Source organism: Polypterus senegalus, chromosome 6, assembly GCF_016835505.1.
Source record: "Polypterus senegalus isolate Bchr_013 chromosome 6, ASM1683550v1, whole genome shotgun sequence".
Taxonomy (NCBI): domain Eukaryota; kingdom Metazoa; phylum Chordata; class Cladistia; order Polypteriformes; family Polypteridae; genus Polypterus; species Polypterus senegalus.
The window spans coordinates 36,498,782-36,520,884 of NC_053159.1; the positions used below are offsets into that span (position 1 = coordinate 36,498,782).

Consider the following 22,103-nt stretch of genomic DNA (forward strand, 5'->3'; position numbering starts at 1 on the left):
GTGGGTTTTCGCAAATTAATTACTTGTTACTTCAATGAGAGCCTTGTTACTGACAAGCACTTTCTCTTCACTTTATACAACTGGTTGGCCCTGCACTCACACGCTTCAGTCCTGCAAATTCATGGCTGTTACGAGGAAGACAATCAGCCATTGAAACTCAAAGCAAAGAACGAATTTGAAACACTGCAATTGATGAAAACATGCAAAAAGTTTGGGATTTTCTTTAAAACTCAAATCAAATTAAGCACTGATTGCTTTGAGGGACGGCACAACTTTTGTGTGGAATGACTTTGGAAATTCTGTTTTTAAAATTTTAAACTATCAAGCATAATATTATGGGTCATAGTACAGCTGCACAGGTGGCGTAATGGAAGTCCCGCTGCCTTGCTTATAACGGTCATAGGCTCGCTTCCCGTGTTCTCCCTGCAAGGAGTTTACAAATAGCTTTAAGTGGTGAGTAAAGTGCTATATTAAGATAAATAACTATTATTATTATTATACTTGATGAGTTTCCACTTTCAAAATGTAAACTCTCTTCTTTTTTTTTTACCAAATAATAAAACAAAAGCACTGGGACTCTCAGCCTTCATGTGCCTTCACAGTACATCAAACATGTTGATCCAAACAAAGCATATGTGTACTGCCACCTTTTGCTTTACCAAAAAGGCACTGCTGATCACACTTGATGACTTAAAACATGTTCCATCAGTATGCAGTAGACGTATTCATTTGTGTTAGTTACTGTCATCACTTGTTATGGGTTTGTGCACTGATAGCTTTGATTTTTTATTCTGTTAAATGGACTTTATGATGTACCCAGGTCAGATATGACCAAAATGTATGTTTTTTTATTTCAAAAGTGGAAAAAAGTAATGCTACTACCTCAGATTCTGTTCAGTTATAGCCTTTGCATTTTTTAATGCAGGTTTTGATGTGCCTGTACCAGATGTGACCAAATTTAAAAAGGAAACAATGAATAAACATGTTTTTCAATACATTCATGTTTGTTTAAAATGGGTTATTACCTGCAGCTTACCTGCTGCTGAAAGTATCTGGCCCAGCTAAACTTTTTGGTTTGAAAATGGCTCTGCTGAATTTCTAATTGAATAGCCGTGTCTTAAAACTTTAAGGTTTTTTCAGGAGAACACAAAGTAAATTCTTTTGGTCAGTTCCAAATAAATAGTATTAATACAAAAAAATTCTCAAAGTGTTCTTCTATACTGTATTGTTTCCTTTGTATAGATTTAAACAGTTTTAAATGGTTGGGAAACAAACCCACAAATAGACAAAAACATTCTGTAGATATCCTCCGTACAAATTTAAGCTACTTTCAAATGTAAATGAAGTATAACATAAACAAAACTGACATATTTACTAAATTATGGTCAGTTTATTCTCCAAGGCAAAAAAAAAATGAAAATATTTTATTTGTATATAATTCTGCTCATCAACGTACTGATAGCTGAGTGAAGTAGATGCCCAAAGTACTGCAGCTGTGTTCAGTTGTTTAGTCATGTGACTATATTCATCCCACTGTCTATTGTGATGCAGACCTGTTTGTCTTCACTCAGTCCCCATGATGCAACTGCTTTTGTCAGCCCTAAAGCAATGACTTCACATGTATGGTTTTCAGGAAAGTAGGCAGTTTGAAGACTTGCTTTTTAAATTCCATTATGAGCCTCATGTATGGTTCAGATGTGCAGCTTGATCACAAATCTGAAGAGGTAGCAAAGTATGACACACTTTGCAGTTCCTTTTCAACTGTCTCTCTACACTCCATGTATAGCTGGGGAAGGGCAATCTGTGAGAAATGTTTATGGCAAGGGAGTTCCTACCAAGGTTCGATTACTTTCATCAGCCACTTAAATCCGATAAGTTTGACCAACTTAGTGCTATTATGTCTTTTTTTTTATTATTATTATTATTTTTTTATAATTATGCAGGCTATTGCATTTTTGATATCACTTTGTCTCTTTGTTTTTTATTGTAAAGTATGACACTGAAGAAAGTGAGCACTATGGTCTGTTGTTATTGTGCAAGTATCACGCTGGTTGTTTTAGGGGGACCACTAGCACTTACTTGGGTCTGGGACTGTAAAGATTACCATGGTGCGTGGTCTAAAGTTTGGCACAGCTTCAGATGGTACAAAAGATTAGTGGTATTACCTGTCTTTGTTGGGAACGTGCTTTTGATACAATTTGCAGTGCACGCTACTCTGCTCCTTGTCAGACTTTAAATTGCTGAAATATCTCCACACTACCAAATTCCATGGACCCTCCTTTTCAACAATGTCCTCATCTTTTGAGCCTTGGGCTATATCCGTTGGGGTGTATTCTTTTGTAACCCTGATTTTTTGGGGGGTTTTTCTTAACATTTTCTGTCATAATTTACTCTTTGTCCCTCCCACTCCTGATGTACTGGTGTTCAAGGCTGCATATGAGCTGCTGTCAGATGCTAATCCTATGCCCTGTGTTATATGCATCATCCTAATCTGATATGGCTGTGACTCTGTTCCAGCCACATGATTGGTTCAGTGCGGCACTATTCTCAATATAATTGGCTTTTCATGTTCCCTTTCAAAACATGGATGGAATGAATTCTATTGATGTGTTGATCATGTCCTATATTTATATCAAGGAAATTATTTTATGATAATTATCGTTTTATCACCCAGTACTAGATGTCAATAATTGTGGCACATGTGTTTTGTTAAAAATGACTATTTCTTGATGAGAAATGAGTCTTTCTCAGAATAAATTTACTTCAATTAAAAGTTGGATTTCTGTATTTTTTTTCATTGCAAGATTAAGGTAATTCACCAAAAGGTGATTTATTTTTTTTTAATCCTTTTAACTCCTCCTTACCAGGGGTACCATATTTTTCAAATATAATCTGTTATTAGTACTTTATTACAGCTTTTAGTTAAAGGGGGCATGCAAGTAATAATTTCATTGTACCTTGTACACATGTCTACTCCAGTACAGAGTTGTGCGGTACTGCAGAAATGCAGTTTCAGTGGCAATGCATGTTGGCTATTATTGTGGCCCATTGTATGTTATGGCATACATTGAATCCAAATCTGTAGCAGAGGTGCAATGAACATTTTGCATTAAATTTAATGTGCCTTAGCAAGGGTGAATTCCTTCTCGTCACACTGGATGAGAGTGGTGTGATAAATGTCAATCAACTAGTATTGTGATGGATGTGTTTGTTGTATCAAAAGGTTCAGATAAGCAGATTGGAATCAGCAAGATATCAGTTGGTTAGTTAAACATTTCAAACTGGTCTCAAATCTTCAGCAAGATTTATTTCATCATAAAAATACAGATACTACTTTTTTTTTTAGGAATAATTTAGCTTTTTTTTTTTGCACAGTTGATTGAATTATTAAATGGAACCTGGGGTATATTAAACTATTTGTGAACTCATTTACAAAGATATATTGTTAATAGTGGAGTTTATTTAAAAGAATTATTAAAAAAATATATTTAAGACAAGGTAAATAAGCTGCATCAATTAATTCATTTTTGAATTACTTCATTCCTTATCCAACAGCACTTGTGAAAAGACTAAGTGACAATTTGTACTATACTTTCAAAAGTCCTCATATTCTTCTGCTGCACCCTAAGAATTTCTTTCACCTTTACTAAATCTTACACTTGCGGTGATATACCTCGGGTATCAATTCCCTGTTTTGAATGTCAGTGTTTTGGGTTCAAGTCCAGATGCACCCTGTGTGGTGTGTGTATGTTCTCCCTGTGTGTCCATGTTTCCTCCAAGTGCTCTGATGTCCTCCCATAATTCAAAGTACATGCAATTTAGTTGGATTGGCAATAAACTGGCTCTAGTGTGTGTCTGTGTGTGTTCACCCTGAGATGGACTGGTTTGCTGTTCAGAGTTTGGTCTTGCCTAATGCCCAGTAGTTGCTGGGATAGGGACTAGCTGCCCCCTGCAACACTGTTCAGGATGAGCAGGTTTGGATAGGTGGAGTATTGCTTTAAAAAGTTTGATTCACGCTTTTCTCTTTTAGTATTCATGTGAGAAATCTGCTTGAAAGGAAACAAAAATGTTTGTTTTTATATAATTTGGCCAATGTTAATTTGTCTCTTTGTGACTCTGATAGTATTATGATAATACAGTAGTAATTTTCTTATTTGAGTTCTCAGATTAAAAAGTTTACGATCACTTGCACTAGGGATTTCAAAAGGGTAACCTCTACTTGTGACAGAGCAGTAAGGCGCACTGTAGACATGGTGTGGGACAAACACCCTTTGACACACTTTAAACTCAGCAGTGAACAAACCATCATACCCTTCCCACTCCTCTCTTCAATGTGCTGCAGACTCTGGGCTGAGGGGGACAGCTTATTTTAACACCATGGGGAATTCAAAGGGGGACTGTAGCTTGTAGCAAAGCAGGGAGGTTTCGATACTGAAGTAATAATTTTAGAACAAATTCAACATTACTCTAATATGATAATGTTTGGTGACATACTGGTTTAGGAACTCATAAGTATAGTCATCTTTCATCAATGTTGTTATTTTCTGGTAGAACGACTTTCCTAATAAGCATTTCTGTGCTACAGCATTGAAAAAATTAATTTTAGTCCAGCTTTTCTTGGTTGTATTCTAACTTGTAAATTTATTAAAGCCTGAGAGCACCTCCTCCGCAAAAGTAATTTTGTTTTCCTGCCAAATAATGCCATATTCCTCCATTTGTCTTCCACTTCACTTCATGTATGACTGCCAACAGTAGACAATACCTAATTATAAATATCACTAATTAAAAGCTTAATATTAGGCAATGGGAAAACGTTTTTTTTCACTAGTCAAAATGAAGTTACAGATATCTCTAATCAAAATTTAGACTAGTCAAAATATTATTGTAAATATCAAAAATAAGAATGAACTGATATGAATAAAATGAAACATACATTAAATGTAAAAATGGCTTCCTCAATGTGGGCCTGTGTGGCTTTAACATTAATTATTTTTATCTAGTTCAAGAAATGGGTCCACGTTTTTTTAAAGACTGCTTGGTCAGTTCTACATTCTACAGCAATATGTGACATATTAACTTTAGAAAAGAATTTAATCTTGATATTTGTCTTTTGTATTTTATAGAATGACCTGGTAGAGATTTACAAGGAGTTTCATCTTATTAGTTCTTCAGTTCATTGAGTTCCAGAAGAGCTGCCTGCCGCCTATATAGCCAACTACTGCATTGGTATTAGGAAGGGTACTTATGTGGGGATAACTTGTGGTACTTGTGGTGACAGCTTTTTATAATTGTTGATTTACCCAGTTCATTTGGTCACCAGTGTTGCCCTCCAATTTCCAAAGGCCTACCAGAATGCAACATGCTTCAAGCAGTGGTTTCCACAAAATGAGAATTATTTGCTGATATCTGCTTTTGGCAAGTGCCTCTCATGCTTCTGATCCAAAAATTGAAGGGGTGGAGTTTGGACCATGATCATACATAGGTTATTAACTATATAGCATGTATAACATAATAAATCACATCAAATAGTTACTCATATTTTAGTAGGTGGTGTTGGATGTAATCCAACCCCATCCCCTGTGCTTCTGGTTCTACAGTGTGGAAAATAGTGACTTATAGGAGACAGCACCTAGTAACATTGAAGCAAATCCTAGCAACACAGTTACAAAATGCTAAAGCTAGAAAACGGTACTAGGACTTTATTAAAATTTAAATGATTAAACAGTTTCCACTGGTTCGAAGCTTCATTATTAATACAAAGCGCTCGTATATTATACAGTATATTAAATAATATTATATATATTATTAAGTCCCATCTGTTCTGTGAATATCTGTCTAATTGATTGTGATCTTCATATTGTTGGTTGATGTGTTGTTACATTAAATTTAATTTCTTTATTGATTGATAATCTATGATTGTATGTGTTTTAGTTATTACATCTTTTCACTTCTGGCAGTCAACCTTTGTTACCTGTCGTCCTATGCTTGCTGAACTAACAGGACCAAGCCTAATTTTACTTAATTATATATATTTACGTCTGTTGTAAGTTGATTTGGATAAAGGCGTCTGCCAAGCAAATAAAACATCAGAACAATGAGGGGAGTGGAATTTTTTGTCCTGTTATGAAATTAGAAATAAAAATACATGATTTGGGCATGCCTTAAGAATGTAACTGTGATCAATCAGCTGTTAGTTACAATTGACTTAACTTTTAATGACATGAATTTGATAAGGCAGTTAGAAGTAAGACCTAGATTAAAGTCGCATTCATCCCCAAATGGACAGGGCTACATTTGTTTGTCCAATACTCCACCCATTTTCTAGCTGGTCTAGTCCATTTACGGTTGCCTACAGCATGCGTCTATCGTAGTTTCATTGGGTGCGGGAGAGTAAAAATCAAAACAAGTTTCAAACTTTGTGTCTGTGTTAGTAATTTGTCTGCAGGTTAATTCCAAAATAAAAAATGTTATTCATTTTCCAAACCTTGCCATATTGGCAAGACATTTGTATGGCTCAGGTTATATATCTGATACATGAGGCACATCTAATGATATGACATGTAATGCACTAATGGATGCACATAATTAAAGAGATGCGCAGATAGCATAGCTGCTAATACAATGTTCCTCATTGCTGTTAAGGAATCCAGAAACACTAATTTTGTGTGTGTTGAGTTTTTGAAGCCAAGGTAATGGTCATTAGTATAATAATTTAAATGTAATGAATGTAGTGAGGTGATGTCTGAACCAGAGACTATTCTTAATTACTTATATTTATCCTCATTTACTTTAGAATGTAGGACTTTACTGTCAGTACTTATTTGTGACTAGTGTGTGTTGTGTTTTGATTGTGAACTGTTGTTCCAAGCACATAGGAAAGCTGTTTATAGATCTGCTTATTTTCATCTTTGAAACAGTTTGGGTATTCTGACTTTATCTAGACTATCCTGCTGCCGAAGATGTTATTTAAGCTTTATTTTTTTTGCCTTTGGACTACTGTAATCCCCTTTTACAGTGAATTTCCAAGGCATTTGGTACATTTCCAAATTCAACCGCTTGCACATTGAATCACACCTGATTGCTAAAGGTTATTACTCCATTATTATCTCGTTAGCACAGGCTCCCTATTGATAAATGGATACCGTTTAAAATCATAATATCAACTTTTAAATCTTGATGGCCAATCATTCACTGATGTAGTGGATTTAATTGGTCTATATGTGCCAATCAAAACTCTTGAGTTTTGCCAATGTCCATCTTTTGTTCAATCCAACCAATAGGTGTAAAATGTTTTGAACCCATTACTTAAATTTTTTCACTCCAAAACTGTATAATTTGGTAATTTTGACTGATTTGATTCTAAATTAAAAACTTGTGTATTTGATCAAGAATTTTGTTTTGCCCCAATTTGTCTATTGACTGTTTACATATTTATCTTAGTATTGTCCTGTTTTATACTGTTATGCATAGGACTTGTCTCGGCTATCTCTCCGTTTACATGTACTTTTTTCATTGTAATTTGTTTAGTTTGTGTTTGTGCATGAGCAGTGTAAAGTGCTTTGAAAAGAACAGAAGAAACAAGAAAGTTTGTTTTAAAATAACTCTTAAATATTAATAATCTCCAGTTGGCGCTGAAGTTAAATTTCATTATGTTACCCTTTAAAGGATATGTTTAGTGTTTTCCAAGTCAGTTTTTCTTCACAAACATGGTATATATTAATTTACCATATGCAATTGTGTTCAAAGTGGTGGGTATTATAGAAGTTAAAAAAAAATGTATTTTATAATGGAGCTAATGGGTACATGGATCCCATAGTAAAAAAAAAAGCTTTAAAACTGACCGAATACATCCACTTTGAAGTAGCAAAGGTTTTAATTTAAGAAATGTCTTCTGTGTTTCTGATGCATGCTTGTGACAACAAAAATAAACTTGAAATAATACGTTTCATAACAGAATGTTATTGCTATTTTTTTCCAAGGTTACATTTCTTAATTGCTTCCCTGTGCACCATGGGTGCTATGGATGGACTTATGAAAACTTCACCCTTAAAAAGCTATATTCTGCTTATTATCTTTCTTTTGCTTCTTAGGTTCCATTTCTTCAGTGATTATTTTCTGCCATGGCTTCTAATAACGGACAGAAGTGCACTCAAATAATATGACTATTTTTTCCTAAACACCTGCTTTTCACCAATAATGCTGTGTAATGTTATTTTACATAGCATGTAGAGCAAGATTCAAGCCAGGTTTATATAAGAATTTCATTGTAGTTTATACACACAACAATAAATCTGAATTGATTGCGCTGAATTTTATTTTTAGCAAAAGTTTTAGATTTTTGTCACCTTCATGTCACACTTCCCATGGCGTAGGATTGATAAAAAGAGAATATGTGATACATATGCCTCAAACCCATTATTAGTTTTTTTTTAATGCATGATAAGTCACTCTTGCTGAGGAGAAGATAAAAGAACTGAGGCCAAGTTTTTGAGTGAACAATCTCATTGACACTCATTGAGACCAATCAATCTATAAATTACACTGAAACCCTGTTGTGGATAAGTGGATTTGGATGATCAATGGATTCTTATAATGACTTTTCAGTTCTTGTCACTTGATTGCATGCTATATAGTGCTCAATATTCTCTGTCACCGAAGCACACATGTGAATTATCAATTCAGTCTAGTGGTAGCAGGCAATATCTTTGTGAAATAAGCTTCTATGTAGTGAGAGAATATAAGTGATTTTAAGTGTGACTTTTTTCAGTTATTGTTGTCTAGTTGTCTACGGAACAGAGACAGCCATTCACTTCCAGGCATCATCATTCGATGGCAGTAATGGCACTTGATGATAATTTTCCAAGGTAAATCCACTCCCCTGGCCCTGAAAGGTGCTGTAGAGGAATATGAACAGCACATTTAAGTCCACAGCTGGTCTTTTTTGCTAAACAGCTGTATCTCACAACAATGTTTTGTTTTTTGCTTTTTATCCTTCCTAAAACAACCTGGAACCACTGCAGGACACATTTAAGGTAAAGAAACTCTTACCTGTTGTTCCCTCTACATAATATTGAAGTTTTTCATTATTTCTATGAACTTTTCAGTGTTTAACACTAGAATCCCGGCCCACCTTAAATTCCTTCACACCTCTCCATCAGCGTCTTTTGTTTTGTAAATGTGTCAATCAGCACAAGCAGCCTTCTGTCCCATCACCCCCTTGACAGAGCTCAATTCGGGCAAAAAGTTCTCCCAGCTCAAGCCAAGGCTCCTTATCTGCATGTGAGGTGCCTGGAGTTATATAGGGTAAATAATACAGTATATCATTATTTGGAATACATGCATTTCATGTGTGTTCCTTGTCTACAAAAATCTGGGTAAGTGTAGGATGAAAGGAAATGCAAGGCAAGAAAAGCTGAACACATACCTAAAGCAGAAACGTTTTCCATGTTATACTAATAATGTCATGAAGTGTATAATGTGTGAAGACTTTAGTCCAAATATCAAATAAACATGTGCGCTTTTAGTAGTAAAAAAAAAAAAAAAAAATTCAATTTACATTTTGCTGTCAATGTTACAAACCCAAGCTCAAATGTCATTCGACAGAAAGCTCATATGTATTCCTAGATGGTGCATAGGTAAGAACTGCTGCCTTATAACTACAAGGTTGCCTGTTCGAGACCCGGCGCTCCTCGTTTTGAGTAGTGAGCTGTTATAATTATTACTACTATAATATAATAAAAACATACATTTGATTTGAGTCTGTAACACCCAGTGTAAATTTTGGGTACTTGTAAATGTTAGCTCTTTTTTTTATTTTTTATTATTCAGTTTTATTATCTGTGACATTCATGTCATACAACGAACTTGCCTCTGCCAAGTGTGGAGAGGTGTGAAGGAATTTAAAGTGTGTCAGGATTAAGACACCCCAGTAAGTAAAAGTCATTGCCAATATATTAACAACCCAGTTGTGCTTCACTCACTCAGAATATGGAACCAATTTAGGAAGTATTTTAAGATAGAGAAGCTTTTATTTGTGGCAGGTCTGCACAAGAACCACCTTCTTCCACCCTCTCAAACGTACACAGTTTTTAATGTCTGTAAAACATATGGGATTAAATCACTTAGATATCCATACCTAGACAAAGTATTTGCATCCTACGAACAATTACACTCCAAACGTAACTTTCCAGCAACATATTTCTTTCACTATGGTCAAATTAGAAATTTTGCTAAACAAAACCTGTCCAATTTTCCTCACCTCCCACCTACTTCTATTACGGAAAAAATATTGATCAGCCTTGAGGACTCATTTACAGTCCCTCCCTTTCAAAGATCCAAGAGTACAGCGGGAAAAGGATCTTTCACTCAACATCTCAGAAAATGAGTGGAAAGAAGCAATGCACAGAATTCACTAGCACTCCATATGCGCAAAGCATACAATTATTCAACTTAAAATTATGTATTGAGCACATCTGTCTCGTTTAACATTGTCCAAAATGTTTCCAGGGCCAGATCCAACCTGCGAACTTTGCAATCAAGTTCCAGCCTCATTGGGCCATATGTTTTGGGCATGCACTAAATTAATATAATTTTGGACCAAAATCTTTAAATGCCTATTAGACAGCCTTAGTGTCACAATCCCTTCTAATCCGTTAACAGCTGTGTTTGTTGTACTTCCAGATGGGCTTAAAGTGGAGAAGGACAAATGAACTAATTGTCTTTACTTCACTATTGGCACGTAGACTTATCTTGCTCAACTGGAAGAATCCTAACTCGCCTATTTTAAGTCCGTGGGTAACTGATGTTGTATACTATTTGAAATTTGAAAAAATCTAATTCTTACTTGGAGGATCTGTACCAAAATTTTTCAAAATCTGGCGGGATCTAATCAATAACATTTTAGAATATGCATTTAAATTAAGGAAGCAGATTCTCTCCCCTCTTTTTTTTTTTTGTTCTATTTATTTTATTCATTTATTAATTTACCTATTTACTTATTTTTACTAGTTTAAAGTTTTACTCTGCAGGCCAAGCTCTCTTTCTCATGGGTGAGGGTTGATTTGTTTCAAACCTAGTTTTGTTAAACTTGACTTGCTTGTATGGAATGTTATTTGATTTTAATAAAATTGATAAAATGCAAAAAAAGAAAAAAAAAGATACTCTTTATGTTGACAATGTATTTGCATCTTATGAACAATTACAGTCAAAATTTAGCTTTCCAGATACAAGCTTTTTTCCTTTATGCAAATTCGAAATTTTTTTAAAAAGAAACATATCCAACTTTGCACACATATATAAATCCCAGAGGCCATACTATTTAAGTCTTGATGAAGACTTAACAGAATATTTCAGTAATATATACCCAGGGCAAGACCCTGCCTATGAGTGCTGCCAACTGGCTCCAGCATAACTGGGCCATATGTTTTGGAAATGTACTAAATTAACATAATTCTGGAGAAAAATGTATAGATACTTCTCAAACTGCTTCAGTGTTACAGTTACTCCTAATCTATTAATGGCGATATTTGGTGTACTCCCAGACGGTGTTGAAATGCACAGGGATAAGCTAACTGTAATAGCCTATACCACGCTATTGATCAAATGGAAGAATTCCAATCTGCCGCCTTAAGTGGGTGGGTGACATTCTATATTAGAAAAAATCAAATTCTCTCTTAAATAATATGTCCAAAATGTTTTAAAAACATCACAAGAATGTATTAATGTTTTTTTTAGATAATAAGTATACTGGGCCTGTTATTGACTTATGTTATTAATTTTTATAATTTAAAATGATAAAAGATTTTTTTTCTTTTTGCTTGTGTCCCTCTTCTTTTTATCTTACTTTTGGGTGGAGTTGAATCATTTTTTTTCCTTTTTGTTTTGTAGTTATGTTAAAGTAAATGATTGTATCTGATATGTAATTAAATGTCTGATTGGGTAGAATGCCATTGTAATGTTCTGGTTTTCAAAAATAAAATATTAAAAATAACATGAATGCACTATTTTAAATAATGCTGATTAATGTTCAACATTTTTGACTTGAAAGATTAACATATTCAATAAGTTTTAAGGTTTTTTTTTTCACAATTGCACCTTGGTACCCAACGGCCAGCTATTTCTAAAATAAGCTTCACTTTAGAATGTAGTTTCATGTGGCCTATTAATATATACCACGATAACGAAGAAATAACTTAGACATGAAAAATGTTGAGCTTAGAAAACATAAGTAAATATGAGGAAAGCAAGATTTGGAAAATTACAGTATTGCTAAAGTAGTTTGTGACATTTGAAATTTTAATTATACCTGGCCAGTAAATATTACTCTTTGATAAGGCTCTTCTCCGCATATTGATACAAACTTCAATCTCACAGACACAAATATTACAAACCTGAAAACTAGCTGACAAACTTTATTTTAAAAGTGTGCTGGTACAAGTGCACCTTTATTTAGTAGAATTTAGAATTGTAGTACAATTATAATGATAAAGGCATTTAAGAGTCAAATGTGCCTGCTTTCCATTTGTTTATGTTCATCATGGCTTCTAAAAGGAAAACCCACCCAAGTTCTGGGTGATATGCAATAACTGGCATATGAAAAAGAACAGCAATGGGTTCATTTAGCATGTTTATTTCTGCTGGTCATGTTCTCACTCAACATCTCTTTGCTTTGTACTCTGTGGAATTTTAGGCTTTGAAGCTACAAACTATAAATTGTAATTTCTACAAAGTGAGTATTTGTCTACTCAAGCAGCTCTAGTAGGTTTGTTACCTCATTCTTCATCCTCGGCAGTAGGAGAACCTACACTGATGCCAAGTCAGTGTCATAGGTTCTACTCAGAGAGAGCAGCTACAGATAATTAAATAAATAATTGTTTTCATTAAGCATTTTAATGTAACATACTGAATAATAAAGATTTACAGTACGTTACTAAAACTAAGCTGTGCTAAAGCAGTAATGTATGTTTGTGGCTGGCATACAATAGTACTGCCAGTTCTTGCCACACAGGTTGTTAGAACAACAAACAAATATTAATATCAGTTTTCTAACGATGCAACAAAAATGAAAAGGATTTCAATATGCACTCCTGTATAGATAACCTATAGGGCACCAACTCCTCCAGATAACCAAAATGTTTTATGGCTATGTCACATTACACATTTTTTATCTGTGATTTTATAGTCATAGCCTTTATCATAATAATCTTGGCAAGTGATAGGCAGTTGGTGGCGCATTTGCATGAAGCCTGTTGCCTAATGAGAATCAATCAGATTTGATTTTGTCTTTAACTGTGAGGTTGGGCTCTGTGTGCATGAAAGCTGAAAACTTACAAATGCTCCATCTGGATGTACATTGCATAGAATGTAGTATTGAGGAATAAGGAGCATCGGTGATTTAAACTTCACAGATAGAAAAGTAGCATATCTGTCTGTCTTATGTTTTACTTGCCACTGTAATGAATTTGAAGTTTTCCACCTTAGTGAACATAGTTAACTAATTATCAGTTTTACCTTTGGTGATGCTGGTCATTAATTAAAACAGTCAGCAATAAGGCCCCTCAAGGGATGTGAAGTTAAATGTGAGATGAGTGAGGGATCCATGTTTCCCTTTCCATCCGAGGCTCCATAAATATGAAGAAATCTATGCAATTTATGAACAAGGCTCATAAATCAGCAAAGGTCTTCAATAACTCTTTCACTTTGTCTTTTGGGATTCGGACATGGTGAATGACTTAGTTTCAAAATTACCCCAGACATGCTTGTGGAAATATGTACAGTATGTACAGTAGATATATAGATAAAAGACAATAACAAACAACACACAACATAAAATTACAACAACTTAGTTTATTTTTTTCTCTTCTATATAAAAATGCACATGATTTTTGCATTTTCTTTCCAAGCATAGGTAGATCTATTTCTCATTAATAGAAGAACGGGGCTTTGCTTGTTAAATCCGATCTTTCAATTCTTATTATAAGATGGAGTTCTTTATAAAGTTCTTTATAAAGTGTCATGGACAAGATGCTAACTGGATGAAAGGACCAGGGTAGAGAGCATGTTAAAGGCATTATCTCCATGGGGATGCTACAGGGCAGCCCACCAGCGTTGCTGGGGTACCACAGATTCCCAAAGGGTACGCTGGGAGTTGGAGTTTGCTGTAGTCCTGTTGGGTTCTGTGGACCTGTGGACTTTTGCAAAGCTGGAGAGCCCTATTATGTCGGGCCTTCGCCATGCAGGGAGTACTTCTGGAACATGCTAATGGGCCACCTGGTTTGCTCCCGGGTGTAGCTTAAAAGGAGCCAGCTGCCACTACACAGATGGCCAGAGTCGGGAGGGAGAGGACAACGTTTGCCAGAGGAGGAGAGGAGGTGACCGAGAGAGAGAGCCAAGAAGAAGGCAAAGAAAATACTGTGTTGTTTTGTACTCTATTGTACTGGGCTGCTGTGGGAATGAAAGAGAAGCACTTCCCACTGAAATAAATGTGTGTTGTGCTTGAACTTGTGCCCAGTGTCTGTCTGTGTCAGGTTAGGTCAGCTGGTGTGCCCCCTGTAGGCCACATTAGCTATAAAGTTTCTTTTGTTTTATACTGTGTCATTCATTTGCTTACAGCAGCCTCTGCATTGGGCTCCCTCCAAACCGCATACAGAGCTCTCTCTCTGAGTGTACATGAATGTCAGATTCTTTTCTGCACTATACTCGTACTGGATTTAGGATGAGAAACAGTTAATAGCTAGAACTTGTAATTTGCAAGGTTTTACCTTACAGTGACACCAATAGCATAATCCATTAGCTGCTTTTGTCATATCTATTAAATTACAATTAATAGTTCTCTAACTCAAAAGTAATACTTATGGTGCAAGGTGACTGATGCTTTGGAGAAAGCTGACCAGGAACGGGAAGAATCTTCAGCATGCTTTCTTTCTTTGTTTAGGAGCTTGTCTATTTTTTTTGCCTTTTGATTACACCTTCTGGTTGAAGATGGTACTATAGTTTCTCTTTGAGTGGTTTACACACACAGTGTTCTTGGATGCAAACAAAGTTAGGCCAGTTGGGTCAGTGTGTGATTAGTCAACCACCACTGTTAGAAAGGTTAACTCATGATTTCTTTATTCTCTGTCTTACTCGTGCACTAATAGCAACCTTGTTCAAACTTCTGTACAGAAAAGTATGTCACCCTTCAAGTCCAGCATAATTACCCTCTGAAGTTAAGGGATTGATTCAGCCTCTGTTGCAGCCATACTCCATCAGTTATGGTCTCTTACTATGCAGGGCTGTGGAGTCGGTAGATAAATGCTCCGACTCCTCAGTTTCTAAATCTCCCGACTCCGACTCCTCTGTATGTATATACTATGCTAATGTATTTTCTACATCCATTGAAGGAAAGGAAGGCAACATACATGTCATTTCACCACAGAACTACTGGCTAGGAAGCCAACACTCTACTATAATGCCAGATTAAAGACAAACACAATTGATTGGCGGCCGCGAGATTGCGGGTGTCCACATGGACGGGCAGATCCAGCTTGCCGAAAATCTCGACCACCGCCCCCATCCAAAGTAATGTGATGCCTCTGTCTGCTGCAGTGGCTGTCTCCTCTGTCAGCCAGCCGGAAGTTTAGTGCATTGTGTCACTCACCGGCCAGCTGATCAGCAGAACGAGCCTCTGCTGGAGACAGGTAGGGAGATCTGTGTTCTCGGCTCCTTCTGCCCCCTTCACTATCGCATAGCGAAGGGGAGCCAACGGAGCTGAGAACACACCAGATGATTTTTCAAAATCTGCAGTGCATCTGTAAATGTATGGGGGGCTTTAGGCTAGGTTCACAGTTCCCTGTAACAGTGGAACACGACACAATGGAAAGCGGTGCCGCACCTTACCTGTGCATTACATCCCATATAGTGACGCATACAGTCAATGAAAACCATGCTTCATGGTTACTTGACATGTTCGTTTTGTGGTAACATTATGCACTGCATGCATTGGGCTTTATTCTTACAGCAGAGAAGTAGTTCATTATGACTGTTTGTGAATTGGGACATTTCAACTTACTTTTTTAATTCCCATTTAAATTTAATAGGAGTCGGTTAACTTTTTGCCGACTCCGACTCCAGGTACCCAAAATTGTCTCCGACTCCGACTCCACAGCCCTGTTACTATGGACAACAAAAATTAGCCAGGGTGAGTTGTACCTTAATGAGAAGAGCAGTTAGTCAAGGTGTGGTTGATGTTTTTAAGGGATGGAGTAGAAATCTTGTCATTGGCTTCTAGGGTACACATAAGCCCATTCTCTTAGTTGAGCACTGGCGCAAAGTTTTGTTCATCAGTGTTGGTCATCCGTGATATATCATCATTTGTTTAGAGCTTGCCTTTGGGACATGTCCTTACTTATGTTAATGGTAGTAATTACCTTATCAGATAATGTGCAAAGTTGCATTCTGACAAGGGGCCTTCTTAGGCAAACAGACTTTTTTAGGTAGCAGTAAGAATGCCTGGCAGCAACTTGCTAAGCCATGACTTGGGTTCCAGCCTGGCAGTAAGAATAGTGCCAGTCTTTCCTACACCACAACATCATGTTTTTTAAAAAAAAAAAAAAAAAAAAGCTCTGATTGTGACTGTGCTCGTCATAGCTATTGACCCTTCATGCAGCACCAACTCCATCTGGCTGTCACCAGAAGGTGTGAACATGACGGCTCGAGAAGATCAGCACTCAGTTGGTAAAGTAGACATGCCTAGCGATGTTCAGTTTTTTAAATTGACATGACTCAGTCGGTAAATCTGACATAACCCATGACTAGAAGTTGCATAATGCGCTACTGACTTGAGTAAAAATGCAACATTAAATTGTCTGCTGTGGAAACTTCTACTACAGGGCATTTAAAATTTTCAGTTACAGTAACATTGTTACATAGATTTGCATATAAAAAAATAACCTTCATTTTCCTTAGAACCAATAAGTATATTTTGAGACTTTGCAGTTGATTGCAGATTTTGCTCTCGAAAATGGAAAAGGTCTTTTCAGTGTAGGCTCAAAATTAACCTCACAAACTTACACCTCTGCTTTTGGATGATTTTGTAATTTTATAATTTAACTATTAAAATCCAGTCTGCAATTTTGGAAACATAAGTTGAGCAACAAAAAAATCACTTGTACATTTTAATTTTGATACCCTAATCAACGAATCTGGTAAACATAATTAAGTAAACCTTCATCCCATAAAATGTTAACAAAAGAAGAATTTTGAGCGGGCTAAGTGGTTAGTTTTTCTCCAGCTGCAGGCCAGGGATTCATATTTGTACCTGCAATTTTTGAAAGAGGCTTGTTTAATTACTAAAAATAGTCCACAAACACACAAGAATAGACATACGTGCATAACTTTGAAACGGAAACATGCCTGCCGCATGTGATTTAAGATCAGGCTTGTTTGTTTCTTCCACGCCCATTTTAGAGACTTCCCATAGGATTAAGTTCATGATCCCCCACTAAAGTCAGATGAAGGGAATGGGCTGCAAACATTATGGAAGTTATTGCTCAGCTCATGTTTGCATTTGTAGGTGAGCTCAGAAGGTGTTTCCCTTAACAAGCACATATTAATTATCTGAATGAGATCATTAGAAAAATTTGCTGTTGGCAAAGCTCACCTTCCCTGGCTAGGTTTCTAAAAACAGAATTCCTGGGAAGCATGTAAGCAATCCTTATTGGAATGCTTTGTACTGGTGCTGGTATCTAGGGTTTGTGGAAATATGGTATTGTATGGTAGGGTTTTAGTGTTTGAAGCTACATATTGTTACAGTGGCCATAGTTGTACTGGCTGTTAATTGGTCTTTCTAACAGACATTCTTTTTTTTTTTTTTTTTTTTTTTTTTTTCCCCTGTCTTTAACCTGAAACACCCTTCACCAAATGTTTCTGTGCTGTATCATGGTTCATAGTTAATATTTAAAGTACTTGTGCCAGCACTTGAGAAATAAATGTGTTTTTCTACTGCGGCTTTCAAACCAAACAATGCACATAATATAGATTTGTGTCTAGTGATGCATTGAATTGCACATGGACTCAAAGATGAATAGCCCATCTAAAAGATGAGATAAGGTAGATAGGCATGCTGCAGTTTAAAAAAAAACAATAAACAAAACTAAGGGTGGCATGTTCCCCTCTGTCAGACACTAAGTGGTTTTGGCTGACCTACATTGGACGTGAAATACTTAGTCATCACTTGCAGTGTCATACATTTGCAAAAATTCCCCTGTGTGTATTTGTGCATTTGCTCAGTTTTTGACGACTAGAAAATGTAGTGTTTATAGCCATCACAATACAAATGTTTACTTGAGGTACTTAAAACTGTTCTAATGTGAATAGCTTGATATCACATTTTATTAGTTGGTATTCACCAGATGTATTGTAAACTACATGCTATTCAATTAAGTAAAATAATAAAACAATAGCCAAACAAACAAACTAAATAAATTAAGTTGAAGGTTTTATTTTTTCCAGAAACAACTATCATTTGTGCTTGATGTTGGTTGTCTGTTGGGTGATAGAACACTCCCCATATATTTTAAGATTTTTTTGTTAAATAGTACAGTACAGTGTAGAATTTTCCCTTCATCTTGCTTCTTCTCTGTTCTGTGAAATCTTTTTTAATTAATGAGCGCATTTGTTGTATTCTTCAGTATGCGCTATACAACCTGCCACAAAAAGACAAAAGACATTTACCTGTGTCTCAGTGCTGAAAAATGGGTTTCTTCCCATCTTTCCACATAGTCTAAAGAATCTTGATGTTCTACCTAGGTATTATTGCAATTCTACCTTTCTGTCACAGCATACATTCTTGGGTTACTGTACACTAAACAATAATTCAGGCACATGTGCCTTACAATGTCCGCAAGACATTCACATTTAATGATTTATTTATTTATTTATTTATTTTTAGGCATGGCCAAATTTTATAAAGTCTATAGTAGTTACACTTTTCTACCTTTACTGTTAAATTTTCACAAAACTCAGAAATGCATGCAACACCTCAGGCACCCACTCATGTAAATCCAGCAGTGAATAAACTAGTGTGTAAAGTATTTCAAAGTGGCCTACGAGATTTACACAACAAACTGCACCAAGACCAACAAAACTATTATAACAAGAGCATTTTAAACAGATTCTTACCCTTAATGTAAACAATATATGAATCCAAAGGGAACAATGTACTAGTCATAATTGATCTATAGGGCATGAACATTGCAGTCTGGATAAAAAAAAAACTACTTTGCTGTAAGATGAATTGTGCAGCATATATGTAAGAACAAAAATCCAACATATTGTACTGTAGAGTAAAAGTTCTGTCACATACTGCATTGGAAAAAAAAACTACAATATTTGTAAACAAGTTTTGTCACATATTGCACAGAGATACAAAAACCCAAACCTATAACATATTTAAATAAATTACTAACTTCACATTCTGTCCAATATTGCACTAAGATATCAGAAAAAATAAAACATTTATGAAATTCTACTGAAGAAAGTTCATGTTGTGTGACAGAAACACTAGTCTTTCCACAGCATTTGGCTTCAGAGCAGCACAGTTACCTGTTATAACATTTCCTCTGCTGCTGTAAGCCCTCTCCAAAGGGCTCCTTGAGGCCTGGATGCTCAGGTTCTTTTTTTCAAGTTTCCCCAATTTAAGGAAATGTATTTCTTGTGTTTTTCAGTACTCAAGTGGATTTACATCACTGTCCACCTCAGGTAAAATCAAATACAGTCAAAGTAAAAAGTATGTGAACCCCTAGGAATTATCTATATTTATGTCTACTTCCCATATAAAACATGGTTGTATTTTCATGTCAGTCACAATAATAAACAAACACAGTCTCCTATAACTAAAGATGCACAGATTTTTAGAGAATTTTTGACCATATTGAATAAATCATTCAAACTGTGAAACTGAAGCTTGGAAAAAGTAAGGGAACCCTAAGCTAATGACTTTTTAAAAAGCTCATTGCAGCCAGAATTTAGCACACCTGGAGTCCATTTAATGAAACGAGTTCAGAGGTGTGGCCTAGAATTACTGTGATTGATAAAAAAAAATGTATAAAGTTTGAGTTTGAGCTTTTGACAAGAAGCATATCCAGATGGGAATCATGCCTCACACAAAAGAGCTGTCTGAAGAGCTACGATCGAGAATTGTTAATCTACATAAGGCTGGAAAGGGTTGCAAAGTCATCTCAAAGATTTTAGATATTCATTAGTCTACTGTTAGGCAAGTTATCTATAAATGGAGACAATTTGCTATTGTGGCTACTCTGCCTAGAAGTGGGTGCCCTGCCAAGATGACCCCAAAGAGCATAACGCAATGTCAGAAATGATGTAAAGAACCGTCCTAGAGTGACAGCAAAGGACTTGAAGTCATTAGAACTGGCTAATATCTTTGTTTATGAGTCAACTATATGCAAAACACTGAACGAAAAAGGAGTCCATGGCAGGACAACAAGAAGGAAGCCACTGCTATCAAAAAAAAAACATTGCTGAACACCTGAAGTTTGCAAACAAGCACTTGGACACTCCACAACGGTACCAGGAAAATGTTTTGTGGAGTGATGAAACCAAAACTATTTGGGAGAAACAAGCAGAACATCATTTGGCATCAAAACTTCATCTCTGCAGTAAAGTATGGTGGGGGGAACATCATGATTTGGGCCTGCTTTGCTGCATCAGGGCCTGGACAGCTTGCCATCATTGAGGGGAAAATGATTTCACAAGTTTATCAACAAATTCTCCAGGATAATGTGAGGGTGTCTGTCTGTCAACTTAAGCTCAGAAGAGGCTGGGTGATGCAACAGGACTATGACCCTAAACATCACAGCAAATCCACAGCACAATGGCTTCAGAAGAACAAAGTCTGCCTTTTGGAGTGGCCCAGTCAGAGTGTAGATCTCAATCCTATCGAGATGCTGTGGAGTGACTTAAAGAGAGCCATACACAGAAGACAACCAAAGAATATGGAAGAGTTAAGGCAGTTCTGTAGGGAAGAATGGGCTCAAATTCCCCCCGCATGATGTGCAGGTCTGATCTGCAGTTAAAGAAAGCGCCTGGTTGAGGTCATTACTGCCAAAGAAGGGTCAACCTGTTGTTACATCCCAGGGTTCACTTACTTTTTCCACTGCCACTGTGAACATTGAATGCGTTTGTAAAATAAAGACATGAAAGAGTAGAATTTTGTGTGTGTGTCATTGGCTTAAGCTCACTGTGTATATCAGTACCTGTGACTTAGATGAAGATCAGATAACTTTTTATGACCAACTCGTGCAGTAATCCAGATAATTCCAAATGTTCACATACTTTTTACTTTGACTGTAGCTCTTGATCTCTTTTTTTAATGTCAGTGTGTGCAGAGATTCGCCTTCTCTGAATTCCTGTTTTTTTGAAATAGCAGCCAAAACACTTCTTTTTTTGCTCCCTCCCTTGTGTCTTCACCTGCTCCATCTTCTGCAGCCATAGGGGCAGGATGGAGCAGGACAAGGAGGCAGGGATCTGTGTGAGTGTTTTAAATAATGAAAGAAAGTAATGTGCTTTGGAATTGAGAACCCCCAAACAAGATGGCTTGTAAAATAAAGTGCACCCGATACAGGAATATGGAAATAAAAATAGTCCGTACGAGCGGATAATGTAATTTGGTTCAAACAAATGAATCATTTGTGCAAACTGATCAGTTTAATGTAAATTACATTTTACAGAGGAACCCAAATTTCTCACCAATGGCAATATTAAGCCTATATCCAAAACGAGGAAGCCTCTTCCAGATGTTAATCTGTATTATACTGACAAAGTTAGCCCCACTGTCTGTTATTATGTAAATCATGCAGTCTTTTCACAGCAACCATAATGCCAGCGCATCTTTAAGACCTTGCACAATGATGTTGCCAGTGTGGTCTTCTGGGAAGTTAGATATTTGCAAACAGCAGCTTTGCAGTTGCCAGGTTTCATTGACCGTCAAGGAGAGGCAAGGCTCTGATGTTCAGCTTGACCATCAATCAATGTGAAAATGTGAACCCTTCTGCAGTTCATGCAGCAAGAGTTTGACGACATGAATCATACAATTTAGGAAGGGCTGT

General features: G+C 36.3%; 1 protein-coding gene across 3 annotated transcripts in view; it reads left to right on the forward strand.

Moving 5' to 3' along the window:
• The window catches only part of foxj3 (forkhead box J3), a 185,998-nt gene that overhangs the window by 128,466 nt on the left and 35,429 nt on the right, over positions 1-22,103 (forward strand). For 2 of the 3 annotated variants that reach the window (XM_039755830.1, XM_039755828.1), the window contains exon 3: positions 9,021-9,032. The exons of the other annotated variant lie outside the window; for it this stretch is intronic. In XM_039755830.1, coding sequence (XP_039611764.1) covers positions 9,021-9,032 — 12 coding nt within the window. The remainder of the gene's footprint in view (positions 1-9,020; positions 9,033-22,103) is intronic. 3 annotated transcript variants of the gene reach the window in all.